We start from the raw sequence: 19948 nt of genomic DNA on the forward strand, positions 1-19948 counted from the left end.
TTCAGTCCACGACCAAGAGAACCAGGATAGATAAGTGCAAATAAGCGTGGTGCCTGGACGCACTACCACCGGTATCCATGCGGCCCCGCAATTTCATCCGCATCACGCTCCTAGGTGAAACATGGGAGGATAGCTTAATCCATGTTACTGCCTAGAGGCTTATCCTCGTGTGTTTGGCATGTAGGGAGGCGGAGGCACTGAAATCGGCATTGGATATTGAGGGACAGGGGGAATTGAGGGTTCAGTGACTGGAGCAGAGCTGGGTGCGTGATACGCAGGATAATCGTAGGGAACGGAGTAGAGACTTGGCCCTTCAAGGCTTTCAGATGTTGCTGAGTAATTAGACTTAGAGTCTTCATTGTCTTGGCCATCTGTTGGTTCAAGAGGCTCCTTGGAAATCTCCTTGGGAGGCAGATAGGGTCCTGGATCAATCGCGGGATTCGCGACTCGATTGTATCTGAACATGGCTTTGGGCAAAATCCTTCGATACCAAGGAGTCGGAGGCTCGCGGTAAGAGGGGTAAGGATCTTCGCAGTCCTTCATTTCTTTATTCTTGGCCTTCTTGGCCCGCCGTTCCGCAAAATCTTTGATGAGGACCCAAACGACGATGATTAGAAGAAGTCCTACCAGGATCCAACGCAGTTAGTCTACATGAATGGTCCAACTTTTCATCATGAATACCTCCGATGGTTGCTCCGGCAATGATGCCGGCCAACTTCTGACCAGGGCATTGGATGAGTTGCATTCTGAGACGTGAAAGTAGGTCAGTTCCATTCATTGCACACTGAGTAGGTGACGATTACTCACTTCTCATTGTAACAATATGACGTGGAACTCGTATGATCGTATCCGCCACCTTTGGCCATGATGCAAGTTGGACGTGGCCAAGGTACTTGGCAGATCCGGCAGCAATGAAAGAGATTGAGGCGTCAATATCAGAGAAAAACGGGTCCTTATGTACGTTTGCGGTGGGTGATGTTGATTCGAACTATGAGATGAGGGTAGGGGTTGGGTTGGTTGATTTGCGCTGGGTGGATCATGAGAGATAGGCTCTCGCGGCAACGCCCACCACTCCAAATATATTTAGACTACTTAAAGATCGAGCGTTCCAGTCTCGGACAACAATGACGACAATCTCCTGGACCCATGGACAACGTGGTTCACCATCATTCGAATGTTAGAGGCTGAGCTGCTCCAGCAACATATCCCACATATTGCAGCGCATGCGCAGCATCCCACATTCATTCCGACATTCCCTGACACGTCCGTGCGCGCTTCATCCTTCTGATAGAGGCTGGTCACCTTCCTTAAGTACCTATTTGTTCATATGGCCACTATCTAGAATGTCATTTGGTTTCATCTTCAGTCCCTTCCGAGTATGCCGCCGAGCGCTATGCCCATATCGGGCCAGTCATAATATAGCGTTCAAGGGAAAATACCCTTAATCGAACATATGGGTTACCGAAATGGAGACATCCCGAAGTTTTGCAACGATGTCATTCTGCATTGAATGACATCTGGGCCCGGGGCCCCATGCAACATCCAAAACTTGTAAAAGTTGTAGTATTCCCCTGAGGAAACTTGGAGGGGCCTCCTGGAGCCAGGATATCCCACAGAGCTTGGGGAGCCCAAAAGGTCCTTACCCCCTCTCAAAGCACTGGAAGGCACTCTCAAGGCTTTTGAGCACCCCTGCTCCTCTTCTTCTAGTGGTACAGCATACACACTGTGTTATGGATTCAGAGTCCCCAATGACCATATCCATCACCCTGCCAGGACCTCTCTTTCTTGGGCACCTTTGTTCTGATTTGGACCTCCCTTTGTTCTCTCATCTTCCATCTCTCCTTATATATAGACTATGTACATAATTGTTTGTACCCTAGTATTGTGACCAACCCCCTTGAAATTCTGCCCTTGGGTGTTACAGGAATGGGTTCCAGGGAACCCAACCTGAACCGTTCAGCTCACTAATGGAGGTGGCTGCATAGCCATCGGAGGGAGAGCGGAATGGGATGAGTATCTGGAAGTACAACCTGTGGGTTGGCCAACAGTAATTTGGCGCTCCTGGGAGTGTACCGGTAGTGAGTATGATGTGGGCTCCTTGAGGGAGCCACCTGGCTGTCTGCTAACAGGGACTTGGCGCTCCTGGGAGCGTGCCAGTAGCGGGTGTGCTGGGAGCGGTCAGCTAGCGGTGACTTGGCACTCAATGGAGCGTACCGGTAGTGTGGGATACTGGGACTCCCAAAGGGAGTCACCCAGTTGGTGGCTATTGGTGACTTGGCGCTCATGGGAGCGTACCAGTAGCAGGAGTTGTTGGGGAATGCGGGCTGGTGGACCAGTGCACGGTAGTGGGTGACCGTGGGAAGTGGGACCCATGGGTGCTGTCAGAGACCAGGTTGAGATGAAGGAGTGTCTCCATGGCGGAGGGCTTCAGCCTCAGCAACTTATGCCAGGAGCGCTGTGCCAAGTAACATGTCCGTGCCCTAACTTACTAAACTGGCAACCAGAACTGAAGGGGGTAAACTCTAGTCGATTTTATTACTGAGGTGTAACCTATGTACAAGTTGAGTATATATATAGTTACAACGAGGGCGGGCCCACAAATGGTGGAGCCAAGCCGAGGGGAGCAAACAGGGTTAGACATTAGCTGATTGAATATTACCAACGAGTCGGGTTACAGGGTTAATGGAATGGTAGGCGATAACCCAGAAACGGAAAGGAGGGATAGGCCTGAAGGTGGACTTGCAGGGCAAGTGAGTGTATTGCCCAGTGGAGGCAGGAGTGCACTAGTGGACGTTGGAGCTGTCCGGAGGCCTTCAGGGCTCTGTACTTAGGGAGGGATAGGTAATAAATTGAAAAGAGGGGGTGGTGACCATCGAGGGGTACCAAGGTGATTGCAGAATATGGGAGCTCCAAGGTTAGTGAAGAAGGAGCGGAGGTAGACTGGAGGGATCGGAGGGAGTGGAAGTCGATGGCCAGGGATGGATATGACAGGTGCATGGCCAGGCATCCTGGAGCTGCCTGGACCATATCCCTCTCCTAAGGAGGTGGGATAGGTTAGAGTTCCTGATAGGGAACTTCTGGTTGGATGGGAGCAACCGCTCAACCACCCGGTGGACTGGTGGGAGTGGGCAGCAGGAGGTTGGGCATGGGAATGCCCTCCTTGTTGCGGTTTTGTCATAGAGAGGATGAATAGGGAGGTGGACATGGTTCCAGAGTTACAGGTTGAGTTTACAGTGGTGGCACAATGGTGAGGATGTTACAATCACAGTACAAGGTTTGTGGGTTATGTATTCAATAATCAAAAACATCTCGGCATTTGCCATACATGTCATATGACTTGTATCTATCTAATACAAAGGTTGTAATGGCCAAGGGAAGTCCCTTGGAAATCAACAAATCCCCCAGCCAGCACCAAAACCCAGTGGGAAAGCTTGGCATGGGGTTTGACAATGAAATAAAGGTGGAGGGACCAAAGGTTTGAATGTTCAGTCATGGACCATAAGATTCTAGGTCCATTCCTATAACAACCCTAGTTGGTTGAGTTGTGCAGCATATTGAGTGAACTGCAATTGATCCAGGTTGAAGCCTGCATTCTCCTCAAGGCCCTGCAACCAGTCCCCAATAGTGGGGAATGCTGAGGATGGGGGTGTAGAATCATCACTGCTTGATACAAGCATCTGTGAAGTCCCTCCCTGCCATTGGTGGTAACTTAGTTGTCCATGAGCACTGGGGCTATAGCGGCTAGGCACTGGGTAACCAGTCATGGGGGGAAGGGGGCAGGACCCTGAAAGTAATAGGATGGTGGTGGATACATCGGAGGGAATGTGGAATACATTGCAGGCCAATTGACCGGAATGTTGCCTTGGATGGGATTGGCCATGATGACCATACCTGCTGACCCTGATCCAGGGTTTGGAGGTGGGTCAACAGACATTGGAGATTGTGATGTAGATTTCACACCCCGCTTGTTTGGCTTGCCGGGTGGAGGGACTTGTAGCTTGGGTTTCATGCAGTCTTTCAAGAAATAGACTGGGGGTTCTTCAAGGGTGGAAGTGCCCAGACTCTGTAACTACAGTCATTCATGTGCCAATGGTTCACACCCCTCAATGGTTCATTTGCATGTAACATCCTTATTTCACCCCGGGATTTTTTTATTTTTTGCACACTTGTATGTTATAACTATGGCTATGACTATGCAAAAATTTGACCAAATCAGACATAAAATGAAGGAGTAATAGCAGTTGTTCAACGAGTTAATGGTGCACACAAAAGTTATGCATCTTGCACTCTCCAGGAACATGGCTATGACACCCCAGTGTGTCCTACAGCTTGGTGTATTACCAAGGAACAGAAGGCCACTGGCGCATGTGCCCATGTTTGTTTGTTGTGGTGAACAAGCACTTGTCAGACTTGGGTATACTTACATCTGAGTTTCCAAATTCAGTGCCTCAAATTTATTCCTTTCTGTGCCTGCTGCTTTCACCAGTATCAGTAATCACTCCCTTAGAATGCACAAGCAAAAAGCAGCTCAAGCAGTAGAGCAAATATTCTGCAAACCCTTGCTTCATGCCATATTACTGAATTATCGGTTCATTGTGTGAACTAATTGTCACACCATGTCACACTGAACCATTGAGCCGGGAAAGCACCATTTCCTTGTCTACTTTTATTCTCATTCATTTTTCATCCATTTCTTTATATCTCTCGGTAATATGTACATACCCAGCCTGGCTACTATCTATCGTAAAATTTTTGTATTTGGTTTTGATCCAATGTCATAGTCTCAAAATTACAAAATGTGAACCATTGGCCCGTGAATGACTGTAAGTGATGAATTCACGAAATATCATTTGGAAAATGTACATACAATTGACTGCACCCACTGCTTGATGTTCAACTTGGTTAGAATGACATGATATCCATCAGTACCACAAGCTGTTGACACATGGCAGTGCTCCATGTGAGACTCGCAGAAAGGATTCCTCTGTTTGATGAGCTCTTCTAACTCGTGGGTTGATGGCATTCCCGCTGGAATCTTGTGCTGCTTAGACTCGGAGTCCAAATTGGATTCAGAGGTTGAGACTGGTGAGTCTGGCTGCTCAACCCTGGCCTTCTTTGATTTACAAATTGGCTTGTTGCCTCAAGATGATTCAGTATTGTCTTTTGGGGGCTGTTAAACAATAAATCCAATCAATGACTGGCTAGTTCAGATATTCTTGTTGATTAACATACCAAGTTATTGATAATTATTGCAACTGTCAGCTCCTTTTTTGCCCTTGCTTTCTCAACTTTGCCAACCATCATTTTGTAATCATGTTTGTTGTCAACTGCAACCGGATCTTGGTTCTTTGGCGCTGTGTACATTTTCCATGATAGTTCATGCTTGAAAGTGAGTGTCTCTGAAAATCCTGAGGCCTGAATGATGGCAGCATGCCATTTCTTGTACTTCTTGGTACTTGGCATCTGGCAGCATTTGAATTTGCCTCCGATGTTGACCATATAGGTAATCTCGAGGGGCTCAGGCAGTTCAGGACTTTCACTACACTGTGGTAGCTTGTCTCCTGAGGACAGGGCATTGGATGCACCTAAGATGAAAAAATATAAATTTGAATCTCCTGAAAAATTCAATGTTCACTTACCTATCATGCTTGTAATATCACGTATGTCAACGCGATTCTCTGTAGTCACCTGCAGCACAGGGCCCATATCTAGGGAGGCCTGATAATATACTTTGGACAGTTGGGGCATGTGTGAATATTTGTTAGAAAGCATCTCTGGTTCCATGGCCACTGTGGTAGCTGCTGCCGCTAAAGCATTCAGGCCAATGGGATCATGCATTGCCATGTCCATATTTGATGGAGGTGATTGGGGGGGAGTGTCAGGGGATGGACCCTGGGTCCCCATGACCCCTCTCTATGGCCCACAGCCTAACCTGTGAACAGCCCTGTCCAGGGCACAACTCTGCTGTGGGTAAGAAAGTGAGAAGAAGGTTACTTCTCACTTTCCCACAGTGGCCACAATATGAGGAAAACTTCCAGGGATACCCGGAAGTCACATGAAGGTAGGATCCGGGGACCGGAGCATGTGGTGCATGGATCATGCGGCGTGGGAAGCGCGCATGGGAAGTGGAGTGGGTCCGGATGTGGGTCCGGGTCTGGGCCAAGTCAGGGTATGTGCCCTGACAGGGAGGAATGTAGTGTGGTTGTGGGTGGGTAGTGGGAGCAGTGATGGTGGTGGAAGCTTTGCCAGAAAAGGAATCTGGTGTCTCAGCTTGCTGAGTATTTTTTGCTGATCGGAGCGTCACCAGCCTTGATTTTTGACCTTTGGATTTACCACCTCTGCCTGACATCGTTACAGTGAAAAATTGAGAAGACAAGCAGTACGGAAGATGCTGTTCTCTGGACCCTGAACAGAGCAGTGTAGATCAGCTGTCATGTCCAGGAGGTTGAAACACCCTCTGTGCTCAGAGCTCCAGGGCCACAGATGGTGATAATTGCGCAACAGGGGAGGTCTGAACTCTAAATCTTACCCTTCTGGGATTGGCACATTCAACCCGGGTATCTGAAGTGTAGGGTAACTTGGTGGGGGGCCAAATTGTTGCATGGCAATAAGCCATGGAGGGGGAATGAGGGGAGGGATGGACAGTGCTTCAACCAGTCCGGGGGATAGTTCACCAGGCCGCTTCTCCTTGAGAGATGTCACAGATTCTTCCCCTTCATAATGCCTACTGTTGTCAGGGCACGCCCCGCCTGACCCTCGCACCGCTCCCCCGCTCCACTCCCCCGCTCCGCACCGCTCCTCCCTCTTCCTTTCTCCTTTCTCCTTTCCTTCTTTCTTTCTTTCTTTCTTTCTCACATGGACCACCTTTCCCGCTGCTCAATGTATCACCGGCGTGCACACCCATTTCCCCTCTTGTATCTCACTGTTCCTATATCGCTGCCATTGCCGCCGCACTTACCCCGCACCCACAGCGGGCCCTCTCGGGATCTCCCACGGAGGCACCTGGAGAGCTGTGGCTGTGTGCGAGGGTGACGTGGCGCGCGCCACGTGACCGATCCCGCATGTATATAATAACAGCTGGAGTGGGAACCGAAGAAGTAGCCTTCTTCTCACATTCCCACTTCAGGCAAGTAGTGTAGCCTTCCCTTTTAATAATAACTCACATTCCCACTTCAGGCTAAGTGGTCGGGGACGCTCACCCCGTGATGAGATCGCCGCTACGCACAGCCGCTACTCATCCCACCGAGTCCCGCACGCCGGGACCTCGCCGCTTTCGGAGCTGTCCCTGACAGCAGAAGAAGGCTTTAACCTCATCTCCCCCGCCTCCCCCGCTATGGTGACCGAAGAGCAGTATGATGAACTGCTGTCCCAATTCCAAGAGCTCCAGGCCATCGTAGAGAGCCAAGCTCAAAACCAACCCCCAGCTCCACCTGCACCGGCGCCGGTTCCCGCACCGACACCCGCACCCGCCCCTAGACCCAAACCGCCTAAAGTTGCCCCCCCCCACTGCCTTCTCTGGAGCAGCCGAAGACCTTGACTGCTTCAAGGCCGAATGCGGTATATATTTCCATGTCCGAGCGGCGGAATTCCCCAACGCCCTCTCCCAGATCCTTTTCGTCCTGTCCTATATGAAGGGAGGGACCGCAGGGGCGTGGGCGACGCAGCGCACCATCGCGCTACTGATGACGGGTTCCCCCCGGCTCACCATGGACGAGTTCAACACGGAACTCGACGCCATGTTCCAGGACCCGAACTGCGAAGCCACAGCCAGACAGAAGCTGGCCACTCTGCGGCAGGGGAGCGACTCCGTGGATAAGATCATCCAGGAGTTTGAGATCCTCGGACCTGCCTCACAGCTAGGGGACGTGGGGCTGGTAGATCGCTTCGAACAGGCGATCAACTCCCGCCTCCGCGAGAGCATTTACCGCCTCCGCCCCATGCCAACAACCTGGGCTGAGTGGAAACGCGAGGCCACCCTCCTTGACAACCAGTGGCAGCGTTTCCAGGCGACGCAACCCCACTTAGTGTTACGGATATGGAGTCTCCAACGACCATATCCGTCGCATGGTCAAAGACTTCCCCTCTCTATCGCTCCTCCCCTCTTTCTCCCTTCTGTCCTCTATCCCGATACCCTATCCTCCTTACCCGTTCTACCCCTTTCCCCCCCTCGTGCAAAGCTTTCCCCATTGGGGTTTTGGTGCTGGCCGAGGTTGTTTGTGTTTCGCAGGATTTCCCACGACCTTACCATTTGTAGATAGTCACGTGTCTTGTACGGAAACCGCCAAAGGCGGTTCCTGCTAACTAACAACTGCTCTACAACTGTCTCGTGTACCGTCTTCTGTAACAACCCTCCCTGTGACTCAACTGAACCCGTGTGACTGTACAACTCTCAATATGTCTTATAAGTCTGGTTATATCGAGTCCTCTAACGGCCCTCGCCGTGAGAACTCGAGGTCGAGAGTCAAAGACTCTCGACATGTGTATCGTCCTATTGAATCTGTACCCTATGGGTCTTCATCACTCCGCTCTCCCCCCAGTACTCAACATACGACGTCACCTCACGATCATGGAGATCGTGAATACTTTGAGGCCCACCTTCCCGTGATGCTGGCACGTTCGCTACGCGAACGCCAAGTCGCCGCCCATCCACTGTCTGTTCCCTCCTTTGCCAGTCATCATGTTTCCCCGCCAACGGTACGTCCCCTTTGGGAACGCCAAGTCACCGAAGGCCCTACTAGTCAGTCCTCATTGCACGCTTATGACATCAACCCGCTACCGGTACCTTCGCACTGCGAACGCCAAGTACCCGATGGCAACTATATGAAGTTCTCGCCCATCTCACAAGTCACGACCTCGCACATGGTACGCTCCATTGAGGAGTGCCAAGTACCTGTGGCTGACCCATCCGTCCTGGCATCTCCGACTACCTACCATCAATCCCTTAATAGCTCACTACATCACCAATCGTGATCGATGGGAATTCGATCGTCCACCCCCAGGCAAGACTGGGATCATTCATCGATTACATATCCTGTTATGGTACAGACCAGATATGACCTCACTCATCCCACTATAAGAACGGATTGAGGAATGGGGAATTTCCCCCATCCCTGTAACACTTAGCCCCCGCCAGGCCCCCACTCCTGCCCCCGAGACCCCCACTCCCTACCACTCTCCCACAGCCACGCCCTCCACCTGCTGCCGCCGCACCCCAGCCCCCCGTGCCACACCCCCCAGCAGGAACAGGGCCACAACCCATGGACCTCGACCGCTCAAGGATAGACCAGAGGCGAAACAGGCTGTGTTATAACTGCGATGCACCAGGGCACATCGCGCGGGATTGCCCGCAACCGAAAACCTGCTGAGCCCGATGGATGCACCCTGAAGACCTCAGAGCACTCATGGAAGGGCTGAGGAGACAGCTGGTGGACGAACCAGAGACAGAGGGAGAAAGGCAGGAGGCGGAGGCCCAAGAGGATTTTCAGGATGGCGACCGGTGAGGGACGCGCCCCGGCCGCCTGCAGGCGATAGTACTAGCTCGTGTAGATACCGTGAGGCACCTAGCCCAGCACCGACATCTAAATTCCACCAAGTCATCGCCAAGAAGAAGAGGAAAAACACGTCCTCAACCAGCAAGGGGAGAAAAGCCCCAGAAACGGCGCCGGAGGTAGCGGTCCCGCCACCTGCCATTTATGTGTTGTCCAAGCACCCCCCCAGATCCCTCAACCTCACCATGAAGCTGACTGCCTTAACGTTGTAGGTGGGCACAGCCGGTACCACACAAACGAGCCGATTATCGCGATTCTACCACCCATGTCAAGCATTCCACTTCCGAAACACATCAACCACTGTTCCATATACCCCTTCCATGTTTCCCATATTTTTCGATTTTTTCAAGCCATTCCTGACCACGGACAACCATCAGTTTCCAAATTGGGTAACCGTCACCCGCATATTCCACCGCTTCCTCCATATCTCCATCAGTTCTCCACCGATCTGGACGAATTTGGTATCGTTGGAAAGCCCTTGTCAACACAAGTCGAACGATGTTACGAGCGACGGATTTGGTTCAGCGGTTGAGGCGATCGCCATGGTTCTTTATTTCCTTAACAACATCAATATTGCTTTGATATTGCTTTTTTCTTAAGTGTTCCTTGTGGATCTGTTGCCGTCCTAAACCCGTCGGATCATTCGGATTTCCACGTATTTCTTTCATATTTATAGTTACCCTCTTTCCTGTATTTTACAAAAAAGAGGACTCCCCCAACAGAGAGGTGCTCCCAACAAGAACATGAAGTTCTAGCAGACATTACCAGCGCCCAGAGCGGCAAATACGAAGCCAAAGAGGCTCAAGATATAGTGCAGGGACAGAGTTCCCATCAGTTTGATTTCTAGTGAGATTTACGAGTTTTATCATTTTTTTATCACATCGCACCCGGACCATTTCCCCCCCCTTCCTCATCATCCGAACCTCCCCTGAGCATTCCCAACACTTGGTCCCCTCTCTTTCTCGTTAGGGTGGTAGATCCCTTGCCCCCTTACAACGTCCCTCATCAGCGTCTCCGTGTCGGCGCTCCTAGACTCCAGGGCTACAGGGAACTTCGTGAGCCCCGAGTTTGTCAGAAAACACGGGCTTGAGACGACCCCACTTCCCCAGCCCATCCCTGTCCGCAACGTCGATGGAACCCTGAACGAGAATGGAGCCATAACCGAGGAGCTAGAGGCCCTCTTGACATTCGGGCGACACACGGAGCAGGCCCGCTTCGCCGTTGCGAACCTTGGGAGGCAGTCCCTCATTATAGGACACTTGTGGCTACTACACCACAACCCGGAAGTGGACTGGACACGACAGAAAGTCACCATGTCCCACTGCCCAACATCCTGCCAGCGGATACGAGCGCGAGTCGACTCAAACCCCATGATAGAGCCCGGGGATGGGATCTACGCCGCTATCATCCCCCCGGGGTGGGGACACGAGCTAAGGGCGACCACAACCCCATCGCAGCGGATGGCCCAGGAGGCCCACGAGCCAGAGGCAGAACCCGCACCGTTCGAGGCGCTGGTGCCAGAGCAGTACCAAGACTTCCGAGATGTATTCTCGAAGGAGGCTTTCGACCAGCTACCTCCGTGGAAGCCCTGGGACCACGCGATAGACCTGGCACCAGAGGCCAAACTCCCGAGAGGGAGGACCTTCCCCCTGTCAAGGCCAGAACAGAAGGAACTGGATGAGTTCCTCCATGAAAATCTGCGGAACGGACACATACGGCCGTCCAAATCCCCGATGGGGGCGCCAGTCTTCTTTGTCAAGAAGAAGGACGGGTCGTTACGCCTGGTCCAAGACTACCGCAAGCTCAATGAGATCACGGTGAAGAACTCATACCCCCTCCCCCTCATCTCGGATGTCCTTGCACGCCTCCGAAACGCCAAGTACTTCTCGGTGCTGGACCTCCACTGGGGGTTAATAACGTCCGCATCAAAGACGGCGATGAATGGAAAGCAGCATTCTCGACCAACCGGGGGTTGTTCGAGCCTACTGTCATGTTCTTTGGCCTATGCAACTCCCCAGCGACGTTCCAGACCATGATGAACGACATACTCCGAGACTTCATCAACTGGGAGGTTGTCATCTGTTACATGGATGACATCCTGATCTTCACTGCCACCCTGGAAGAACACCGGAAGGTCGTCCGCGAGGTTTTGGAAACGCTGCGAAGGAGAAAGCTCTTCTTGAAGCCAGAGAAGTGCAAGTTCGAGCGGACCTGAATCGAGTACCTCGGCCTCATCATCGCCGAGGGCAGCATCGCGATGGATCCCGTGAAGATCCGCAGAGTCCTCGACTGGCCGACCCCAGCTAAGGTCAAAGAGGTGCAGTCCTTCCTGGGGTTCGTCAACTTCTACCACCGGTTCATCAAGGATTTCTCGGAGATAGCCCGCCCCCTCCACGCATTAACCCACAAGACAAAGACTTGGGCCTGGGGACCAGACGAGGACCGTGCGTTCCACACCCTCAAAGACGCCGTCACCTCCGCCCCTGTCCTCGCCTTCCCTGCTGACACGGGCCACTTCAAGCTCGAGTGCGATGCCTCCAACTTCGCAACCGGTGCCATCCTCTCCCAGCTCCAGACAGACAGAGAGTTCCACCTGGTAGCTTTCATGTCAAAAAGCTTCACAGACGTGGAATGCAACTACAAAGTGTATGACAAGGAGATGCTCGCGATAGTACGCGCCCTCGAGGAATGGCGACACTTTCTGCAAGGAGCAGAGGAGAAGGTACGTCTACACCGACCACTGCAATCTAGGGTACTTCTGCACTGCGCAGCGCCTGAACCGGCGCCAGGCACGGTGGTCGCTCTTCCTCTCCCAGTTCCACTTTACCCTCATCCACCGGCCAGGAAAGCTCATGGGGAAACTGGATGCACTCTCACGCCGCGCCGACCACCCGAGAGGTAAGGACGACAACGAGGGGCTGACACTCCTCCAACCAACTTGGTTCGAAACCCACGCGACGGAGGCGATCTCCGTAGAAGGAGAAGAGATGACTATCCTCGAGAGGATCTGCGGAGCAAAGGACTTGGATGAGAGCGTGGTGAAGGCGATGCGAGAACTCGGAGAGGGGACAGTCAGATCAGATGAATGGGAGAAACAGGGAGAACTAGTCCTATACAGGGGAAGAATATATGTCCCCAAGGACCCGCAGCTCCGCCATGACCTTGTGCGGCTACACCACGATGTGTGGGTGACGGGGCACCCAGGGCGATGGAAGACCCTGGAACTTGTCTCCCGTGACTACTGGTGGCCCCGGATGGCAGAGTATGTAGGACGGTACGTGCGCGGGTGCGACACCTGCAACCGCGTCAAGTCCTTCCCCTCCTGCAAGGTCGGAAAGCTCATCCCGAACAAAATTCCCGCATGCTGCTGGCAAGTGATCTCCGTCGACATGGTAGGGGAGCTCCCTGAGTCAAAGGGATACAATGCCATTCTCGTCGTAGTGGACCACCTATCCAAACACATCCATGCGGTCCCTACGGTGACGACAGTGGATTCGGCGGGAATCGCACAGCTCTTCCTTGAACATGTCTGGAGACACCACGGCCTACCCGAAGAGATCCTCAGCGATAGAGGAAGCGCCTTCATCTCCCGCTTCTCAAAGGAACTCGCAGATCTCCTCGGAGTCAAGCTCACCCCCTCAACACCCTACCACCCACAGACGGACGGACAAACTGAGCGGGTAAACCAAGAGATAGAAGCCTACCTCCGAGTGTTCGTCAACCACCGCCAAGACGACTGGGCGGACTGGCTCCCGCTAGCGGAGTTCGCCTACAACAACCGCGTCCACTCCGCTACCCACCGAACCCCCTTCAAGCTCGACACCGGGCAACACCCCAGGATGGGGACAGAGCCCACATGCACGTCCGAGGTGGAAGCTGCAGATGCGTTCTCCTCAAGAATGATGAAAATGCAAGAGGAGGCGAAGGCCGGTGCTAGAGCATGTGGCGGACGAGATGGCCCGCTACTATGACCGCAATTGCGGGGCAGCCCCTACATACCGAGAAGGCAACCAGGTCTGGCTTAGCACCCAGAACTACACGACTGACCATCCAACCAAGAAGCTAGACCACAAGTGGATCGGCCCCTTCGAGATCACCAAAGTCGTCTCCCCCGCCGCTGTCAAACTCCGACTCACTGCACGACAGAAGGGGATCCACCCAGTCGTGTCCGTGACGAACGTCAGACCACACCGCCCTGACGAAATTGCGGAATGCCCTGCCGACCCACGCCCCGGCCCAGACCTCATAGATGGGGAAGAAGAGTACGAGGTCGAAAAAATTCTGGACTCCAGATGGTGGCGCCGGAAACTCTGGTACTTGGTAAAGTATACCGGCTGGCCAAACTCGGAGAACCAGTGGCTCGCACGTGACCACCTAACCCACGCCTCCGACCTAGTGGAAGACTTCCACCAGACGCACCCCCATGCCCCAGGGAGAGAAAGAGAAGACCGCCCAGCCACTTCGAGGCGAAGCGGCTTAAGGAGGGGGTGATGTCAGGGCACGCCCCGCCCGACCCTCGCTCCGCTCCCCCGCTCCGCACCGCTCCTCCCTCTTCCTTTCTCCTTTCCCCTTTCCTTCTTTCTTTCTTTCTTTCTTTCTTTCTCACATGGACCACCTTTCCCGCTGCTCAATGTATCACCGGCGTGCACGCCCATTTCCCCTCTTGTATCTCACTGTTCCTATATCGCCGCCATCGCCGCCGCTGTCATATCCATCCCCGGCCATCGACTTCCGGTTCCTCTGATCCCTCCAGTCTAACTCCGCTCCTCCCTCACTAACCTCGGAGCTCCCGTATTCCGCAATCCTCTCGGTACCCCTCGATGGTCACCACCCCCTCATTTCAATTTATTACCTATGCCTCCCTAAGTATGGAGCCCCGAAGACTTCCGGACAGCTCCGATGTCCGCTAGCGCACTCCCGCCTCCACTGGACAATACACTCACCTGCCCTGCAGAGCCCACCTTCGGGCCTATCCCTCCTTTCCGTTTCTGGGTTATCACCTGCCTTTCCGCTAACCCCGCAACCCGACTCGTCGGTAATATTCAGTCGGCTAATGTTTAAACCCCGTTAGCTCCGCTCTGTTTGGCTCCACCAATTGCGGACCCGTCTTCGCTGTAACCATATATATATCCCACTTGTACATAGGTTACACCCCAGTAATAAAATCAACTAGAGTTACCCCCCTTCGGTTCTGATTGCCAGTCAGTAAGTTAGGGCACGGATGTGTCACTAGGCACAGCGCTCTTGGCAGAAGTCGCTGAGGCCAAAGCCCTCCATCACGGAGACTCTCCCTCGTCTCGAATCTGGTCTCTGACAGTATTTTATTACTCCCTGACTAGTACACGTCTTGTATGGCACCAAAAGTCCTTCGCACTCGTTCGCAACTACGCACATTAGTTCCCAACTCCGCTTCACCTTCCCCAGAACCCTCTCAGCCTGGTCCTAGTCGATTGGTGAGAAACCCAGTTGAGTTTCAAAGCTTTTCTAACCTTGAAACCCCTCTCCCATCGACTCTGATCATGCGCCCCGTTAGGAATCGATCACCAGTTGCAGACTCCGACTTCGGAGACACCACGGAACAACCCATAGATCCCGTCCACTTCTTTGGACTCGGTTCCGAGGTCCCCGACTTCGTCGATCCTCCTCCTGCTGATCCTCCCATCCCCACTGTCCCAACCACTGATGATGCCGAACCCACCTCCAACGTGGCTATTGCACAATTGGCCCAAGCCATTGCTAGTCTGGCTCATCACACTGGATGACCACCACCTTCACCATCTTCTGCTCTCTGGACCAAGGTCCGCGAACCCGAACAGTTCGACGGAAAGGATCCCCGAGAACTCCGAGTATTCTTGGTCCAATGCGAGCTCAATTTCCAGGACCGTCCCCTCGCTTTTGCTAGCGACTGCGCTAAAGTCATATTTGCGCAGTCCTACCTCAAGGGAATGGCCCTCGATTGGTTCGAGCCGGACCTGTTATTCGACCAGAATTCCACGCTTCGTCCACGATGGATGAACGACTATCAAGAGTTCGTTAATGAACTTCAAACTAACTTCGGCCCTCACGATCCTGTGGGCGACGCCGAGGTTCAACTGATGACCCTGGACATGAAGGACGGGCACCACATCAATAAATACGTCGTCGAGTTCAATCGACACGCCTCCCAACTTCACGGTTATGGAGAAGCCGTGCTTCGTCATTTCTTCTACAACGGATTGCTGCAACGTATCAAGGACGATATTGCCAGAGTAGGTAAACCCTCTACTCTCTCTGAACTTCGCACCCTGTCCCAAACTCTCGACGCGCGCTATTGGGAGCATAAATCGGAAGTTACACGTCACGCGAAACCCTCTTCCTCTAACGTTTTCGACAAGTCCACCGCCGCTTCTCGTTCCGACCCCGTCCCTTCCTCCTCTTTCAACTCCGCTTCCGGTAGTAGGCCTCCTAAGGACAATAGGAAGTCCGAGGCCAGCTCTGTTAAACCGGACCTCTCGTCTAAACTCGGAGACAACGGTAAGCTCACGCCACAAGAGCATAAGCGTCATCTCGACGAGAAACTTTGTATGTTCTGCGGTCAGTCTGGCCACATGGTCAAGGACTGTCCCAAGTCTTCTTCTCGCGCATCTAAGGCCCGTTCGGCCCAGACCGAGGAGCAAGGATCCGCTTCCGCAGAAGCAAAAAATTAGTCTGCACCCCCGTGGACTCCACACGGACCGGGGGTTGCAATCCTTCCTTCCGTGTGCTCAAAGAAGTGCGTTTAAACGCGTCTTCCATTTCCGACTTATCCTCCCTCCACATTCCCGTTTCCTTTTCTCTTTCAAATGGTCTATTTTCTCCTCTCAATGTTGACCCTTCAGTTGATGTTCTACCCGTTGTAGATAGTGTTGCTGATGTACCACTCTCTCCTCCGCCCCCTCCGACTACTCCCGTAGATCGATCCACCTCTCTCCGCTTCTCTTCTTTTTCTCCTCCTGTTCCTCCTCCGTCCAATATTAGGACACAAAATAAACTTTTCCGCTCCTATGAGAACGTACCTGCACTCGTAGATTCTGGGTCTTCGGACTGCTTCATCGACGACACATTCGTAAAAAAGTTGGCCTTGAAGACATACCAGATTAAACCCCTACAACTACGCCTATTCGACGGTAGCTGTTAGAACCGGCGGAAACAGACGACTCCGGAGTGGAATCGGAGACTCAGCGTGGAGGGACCTTGGCCTCAGCGACTCAAGCGGAGCGCTGTGCCATTGCTGTTTGTCCATTTGGTCCTTAATTTCACAGTAGGTGAGCAGGAAGTCTCTAGGGGGCATTTCAGGTCGATTTCAGACTAAACCAAAATGAGTATGTACAAGCGCCGATATATATAATGGAAGGGGCAAAAGCACAAGGAAAACAAAGGGTAACCGAATCGGAACGAAGGCATCCGAACGGGGACAAAGGGTAGAGGGAGCGGAGCGGTACCGAAGGTCATAAGGCAGGACCTGTGATACATCCGAAAGGAGGTAGAGAGGGCGAGGCCCAGAGGGGCAGGAGGATGAGGGGAAGTGGGGATGATGACTAACTGGCTAGAATAGGAAGAAGCAGTAGTCCAAATAGGGATGAGGGGAAAACGCGAGAAATACATTACAAGCGGTGAGGGTGCCGAAGGCGATCCATGAAGCTCGGGGGTTGCGGAGCTTACGGAGGTTACGGAGGTGGGGTTGAAAGTCCGAGGGATATTGGCAATGGTGTTTACGTAGTATGAGGTCACCAATGCAATGGACTAAGACCGAGGTGGAGTCAAAGTCCAAGGTAGGGACTATGACGGAGGCTCAGAGTAAGGTACGAGCGGTGTCCGAGTGCGAAGTACAGAACAGCGGTGGAAGGTCGTAACTTGGCGGAAGGGTGGCGGAGGAGTAACAGAGGGAGGAGAGAGGGGAAAGGTAAGGAAGGAGGAGTGGCAGAAAGGAGAGTAGTCAGGTCCGAAGGTGAGTATCGGAACGGACGGGGGAAGCGTAGGAGGATGGTGAGAGGGTGGAGGTGTGTGAAGGGGGAGCGGAGTAGTAGGAGGGTGGCGAGAGGGGCGGTGTTCGGTCCGAGATGAGTATTGGAGCGGACGGAGATAGGGTCGGAGAGGTAAGGAGGAGGTGTGTTGCCAGGACCGAGGTGAGTATCGGGACGGCAGCGGTAGGTTATGACTCCGGGGGTGAAGAGGGTGGAGGTCCGGAAGTCAGGTCGGGGTCGGGTATGCACGGATATGACAGTAGCACCAACTCAATCATAACCCGTGCCATTGATATTCCCCTCCGCTTCGCTTCCAGAAACATCACCCCCACAACTTTCTTTGTCACATCGCTGGATGGATCATGTTCCCTAGTCCTAGGACACAACTGGCTTACCCGCTACAATCCGTTGATTGACTGGGTCTCAAGCAGTATTACATTCCGAACTTCCGAACCTACCAAGACAGTCACTCTGAGCTCTCCCCCGTCGTCTCCGGCACCACTGCCGTCGTCTGACATCCAACCATCTGATGTTTCGCCAGCACCTCAGTCACAGGCTGTTACTCCTCCGTTACCATCTATCGAGTTCATCAGCCGTTACGCATTCGCGAAGGCTTGCCGACTTGAAGGATCAGTATCCTTCAGCCTAACCATCCCTTCCGAGGAAAGCCGCTTGAGGGCTGCCTCATCCCACACCGATTCCATCGACCTCTTGGCCGTTCCGAAGGAGTATCACGAGTTTGCGGATGTGTTCAGTAAGAGCAAAGCCTCGACGCTGCAAGAGAGCTAGCGGCTCTCAGCGCCAACCAAGCTCGTGGGGGAAACTCTCCACTAAAACCCTTTTCTCCACTGGCCTCGATCCTAAAACTCCGGGAAATTCTCCGGAAATTCCGCAAGGTCCGGGCTCAGTGTCCACTACCCACTCTTTGTGGGTTAGACAACTGCCCTTACTCCTACTGTTGGAACTTCTAACACACTCACACTAACTCTGACGCGTCCTAGCACCTTAGAGAAATTTAGAGGAGGGGAGAACTTCATTTTCAATCCCGGTATGTACAGGATTATAAAGAATAAACATTTTTAGAAATGATTGATGGGAAATATTGGCGCCATATGGCTCCTAGACCCCATCGTAAGCGAAATATTTGAAAAGGGCATCAAAAGAATAAAGGAATATCATCCAATATATCAAAATGATGGTAAAAATGTGAAAATATGAGGAAAATCGGGAATTTATCAATGATTTCACAAAATTAGTACCCGAAACTGGAAATGTGGCTGGGAATAACCTTTACGCGGCTAAAGAACATTTTTCCCAATTTATTTGATGCCTTGGGAATGTGTGAAGCATGCTTTTCTGACTTCCCGCTTGCCTAAATTGAACTTCCCACGCCCGCACATGACCAGATCCCATGACCTGCGCCATGGCCAACCTCACCAACACTTAACTCCACCAAATCTCCACCGATTGGGACGATCTTGACATCGACGGATTCGTAGGAATTAGGAGTATTTTTAGGTACCAAGTTTGTATCGAATTATGGAACGAATGAAGATGATTTTTGAATGGTGTAAATGGATATCCGAGCCGGCTCTGCGTGTGGGCGATTATCCCACCTACATACAGGCCTAGCTCTTATTGTGGTCCCTCACAATGCGCTTGAGGTTCCTTGCTTGTCCTGCGAGCGTTAACAACTTGAGTCCAAACATAAATATCTCCCCGTCCCCGCATAAATATTTCCAAACAATTTCCCGTCCTCAACCTATCGTACATGGTATAGCTTCCTCCACTAAGTCCTAGTCTTCTTGGACTTCCTTCCTCCTGCGGCCGACCTATTCGCCTCACCACTCATCATTTGGTCGTCCTTGAAGGACAACTTCCCCTTCGCGGACCCCGAGGTTTCGGCCTCCAAAGGCCTCACCTCATCCCTTTCCCTGATCTGTTCTTTCTCCTTCCCTTTCAACACCTCTTTCTTCTCCTTTTCCAACTTCTCCTTCGCCCTCTGATTCCTCACGACTCTCCTTGCCTCCATCTCTCGTTCCGCCGACCTCTCCCGACGAAACTGCTCTTGCGCCAAGTCCAACTCGGTATAGTCCATGGGTGGTAGGATGGAAGGGAGTGGGAATATCGTCCCCCACGTGTCCCATAACAACCGTGTGTATGCAACAAAGTTGCGGTATCGAAAATCCGTCGTAGAGATTCCGTCTCCTATCCTACGTTTGTTACGGATACGGAGTCTCCAACGACCATATCCGTCGCATGGTCAAAGACTTCCCCTCTCTATCGCTCCTCCCCCCTTTCTTCTTTCCGTCCTCTATCCCGCTACCCTATCCTCCTTACCCGTTCTACCCCTTTCCCCCCCCCTCGTGCAAAGCTTTCCCCATTGGGGTTTTGGTGCTGGCCGAGGTTGTTTGTGTT

General features: G+C 52.6%; 2 protein-coding genes across 2 annotated transcripts; both read right to left on the minus strand.

Moving 5' to 3' along the window:
* Positions 1–66: 66 nt before the first annotated feature.
* EI90DRAFT_2379061 (uncharacterized protein) lies at positions 67–1044 on the minus strand. The gene is made up of 3 exons (XM_039052952.1): positions 808–1044; positions 682–746; positions 67–623 (listed from the first exon to the last, which is right to left on the minus strand). Exons 1-3 carry the CDS (start codon positions 864–866, stop codon positions 160–162), a joined length of 588 nt encoding a protein of 195 aa, XP_038911138.1. The 5' UTR covers positions 867–1044; the 3' UTR covers positions 67–159.
* Positions 1045–4734: 3690 nt separating this feature from the next.
* On the minus strand, positions 4735–5850 carry EI90DRAFT_3019828 (uncharacterized protein; the record flags this gene model as incomplete). Its single annotated transcript, XM_039057413.1, has 4 exons — positions 4735–4821; positions 4868–5113; positions 5233–5585; positions 5640–5850. The coding sequence occupies 4 exons, from the start codon at positions 5848–5850 to the stop codon at positions 4735–4737; spliced, it is 897 nt and encodes a 298-aa protein (XP_038911139.1).
* Between the last annotated feature and the right edge of the window lie 14098 nt (positions 5851–19948).

Source organism: Cantharellus anzutake (genome assembly GCF_015039405.1).
Source record: "Cantharellus anzutake strain C23 chromosome Unknown EI90scaffold_65, whole genome shotgun sequence".
In the NCBI taxonomy this organism is placed as follows: Eukaryota; Fungi; Basidiomycota; class Agaricomycetes; order Cantharellales; family Hydnaceae; genus Cantharellus; species Cantharellus anzutake.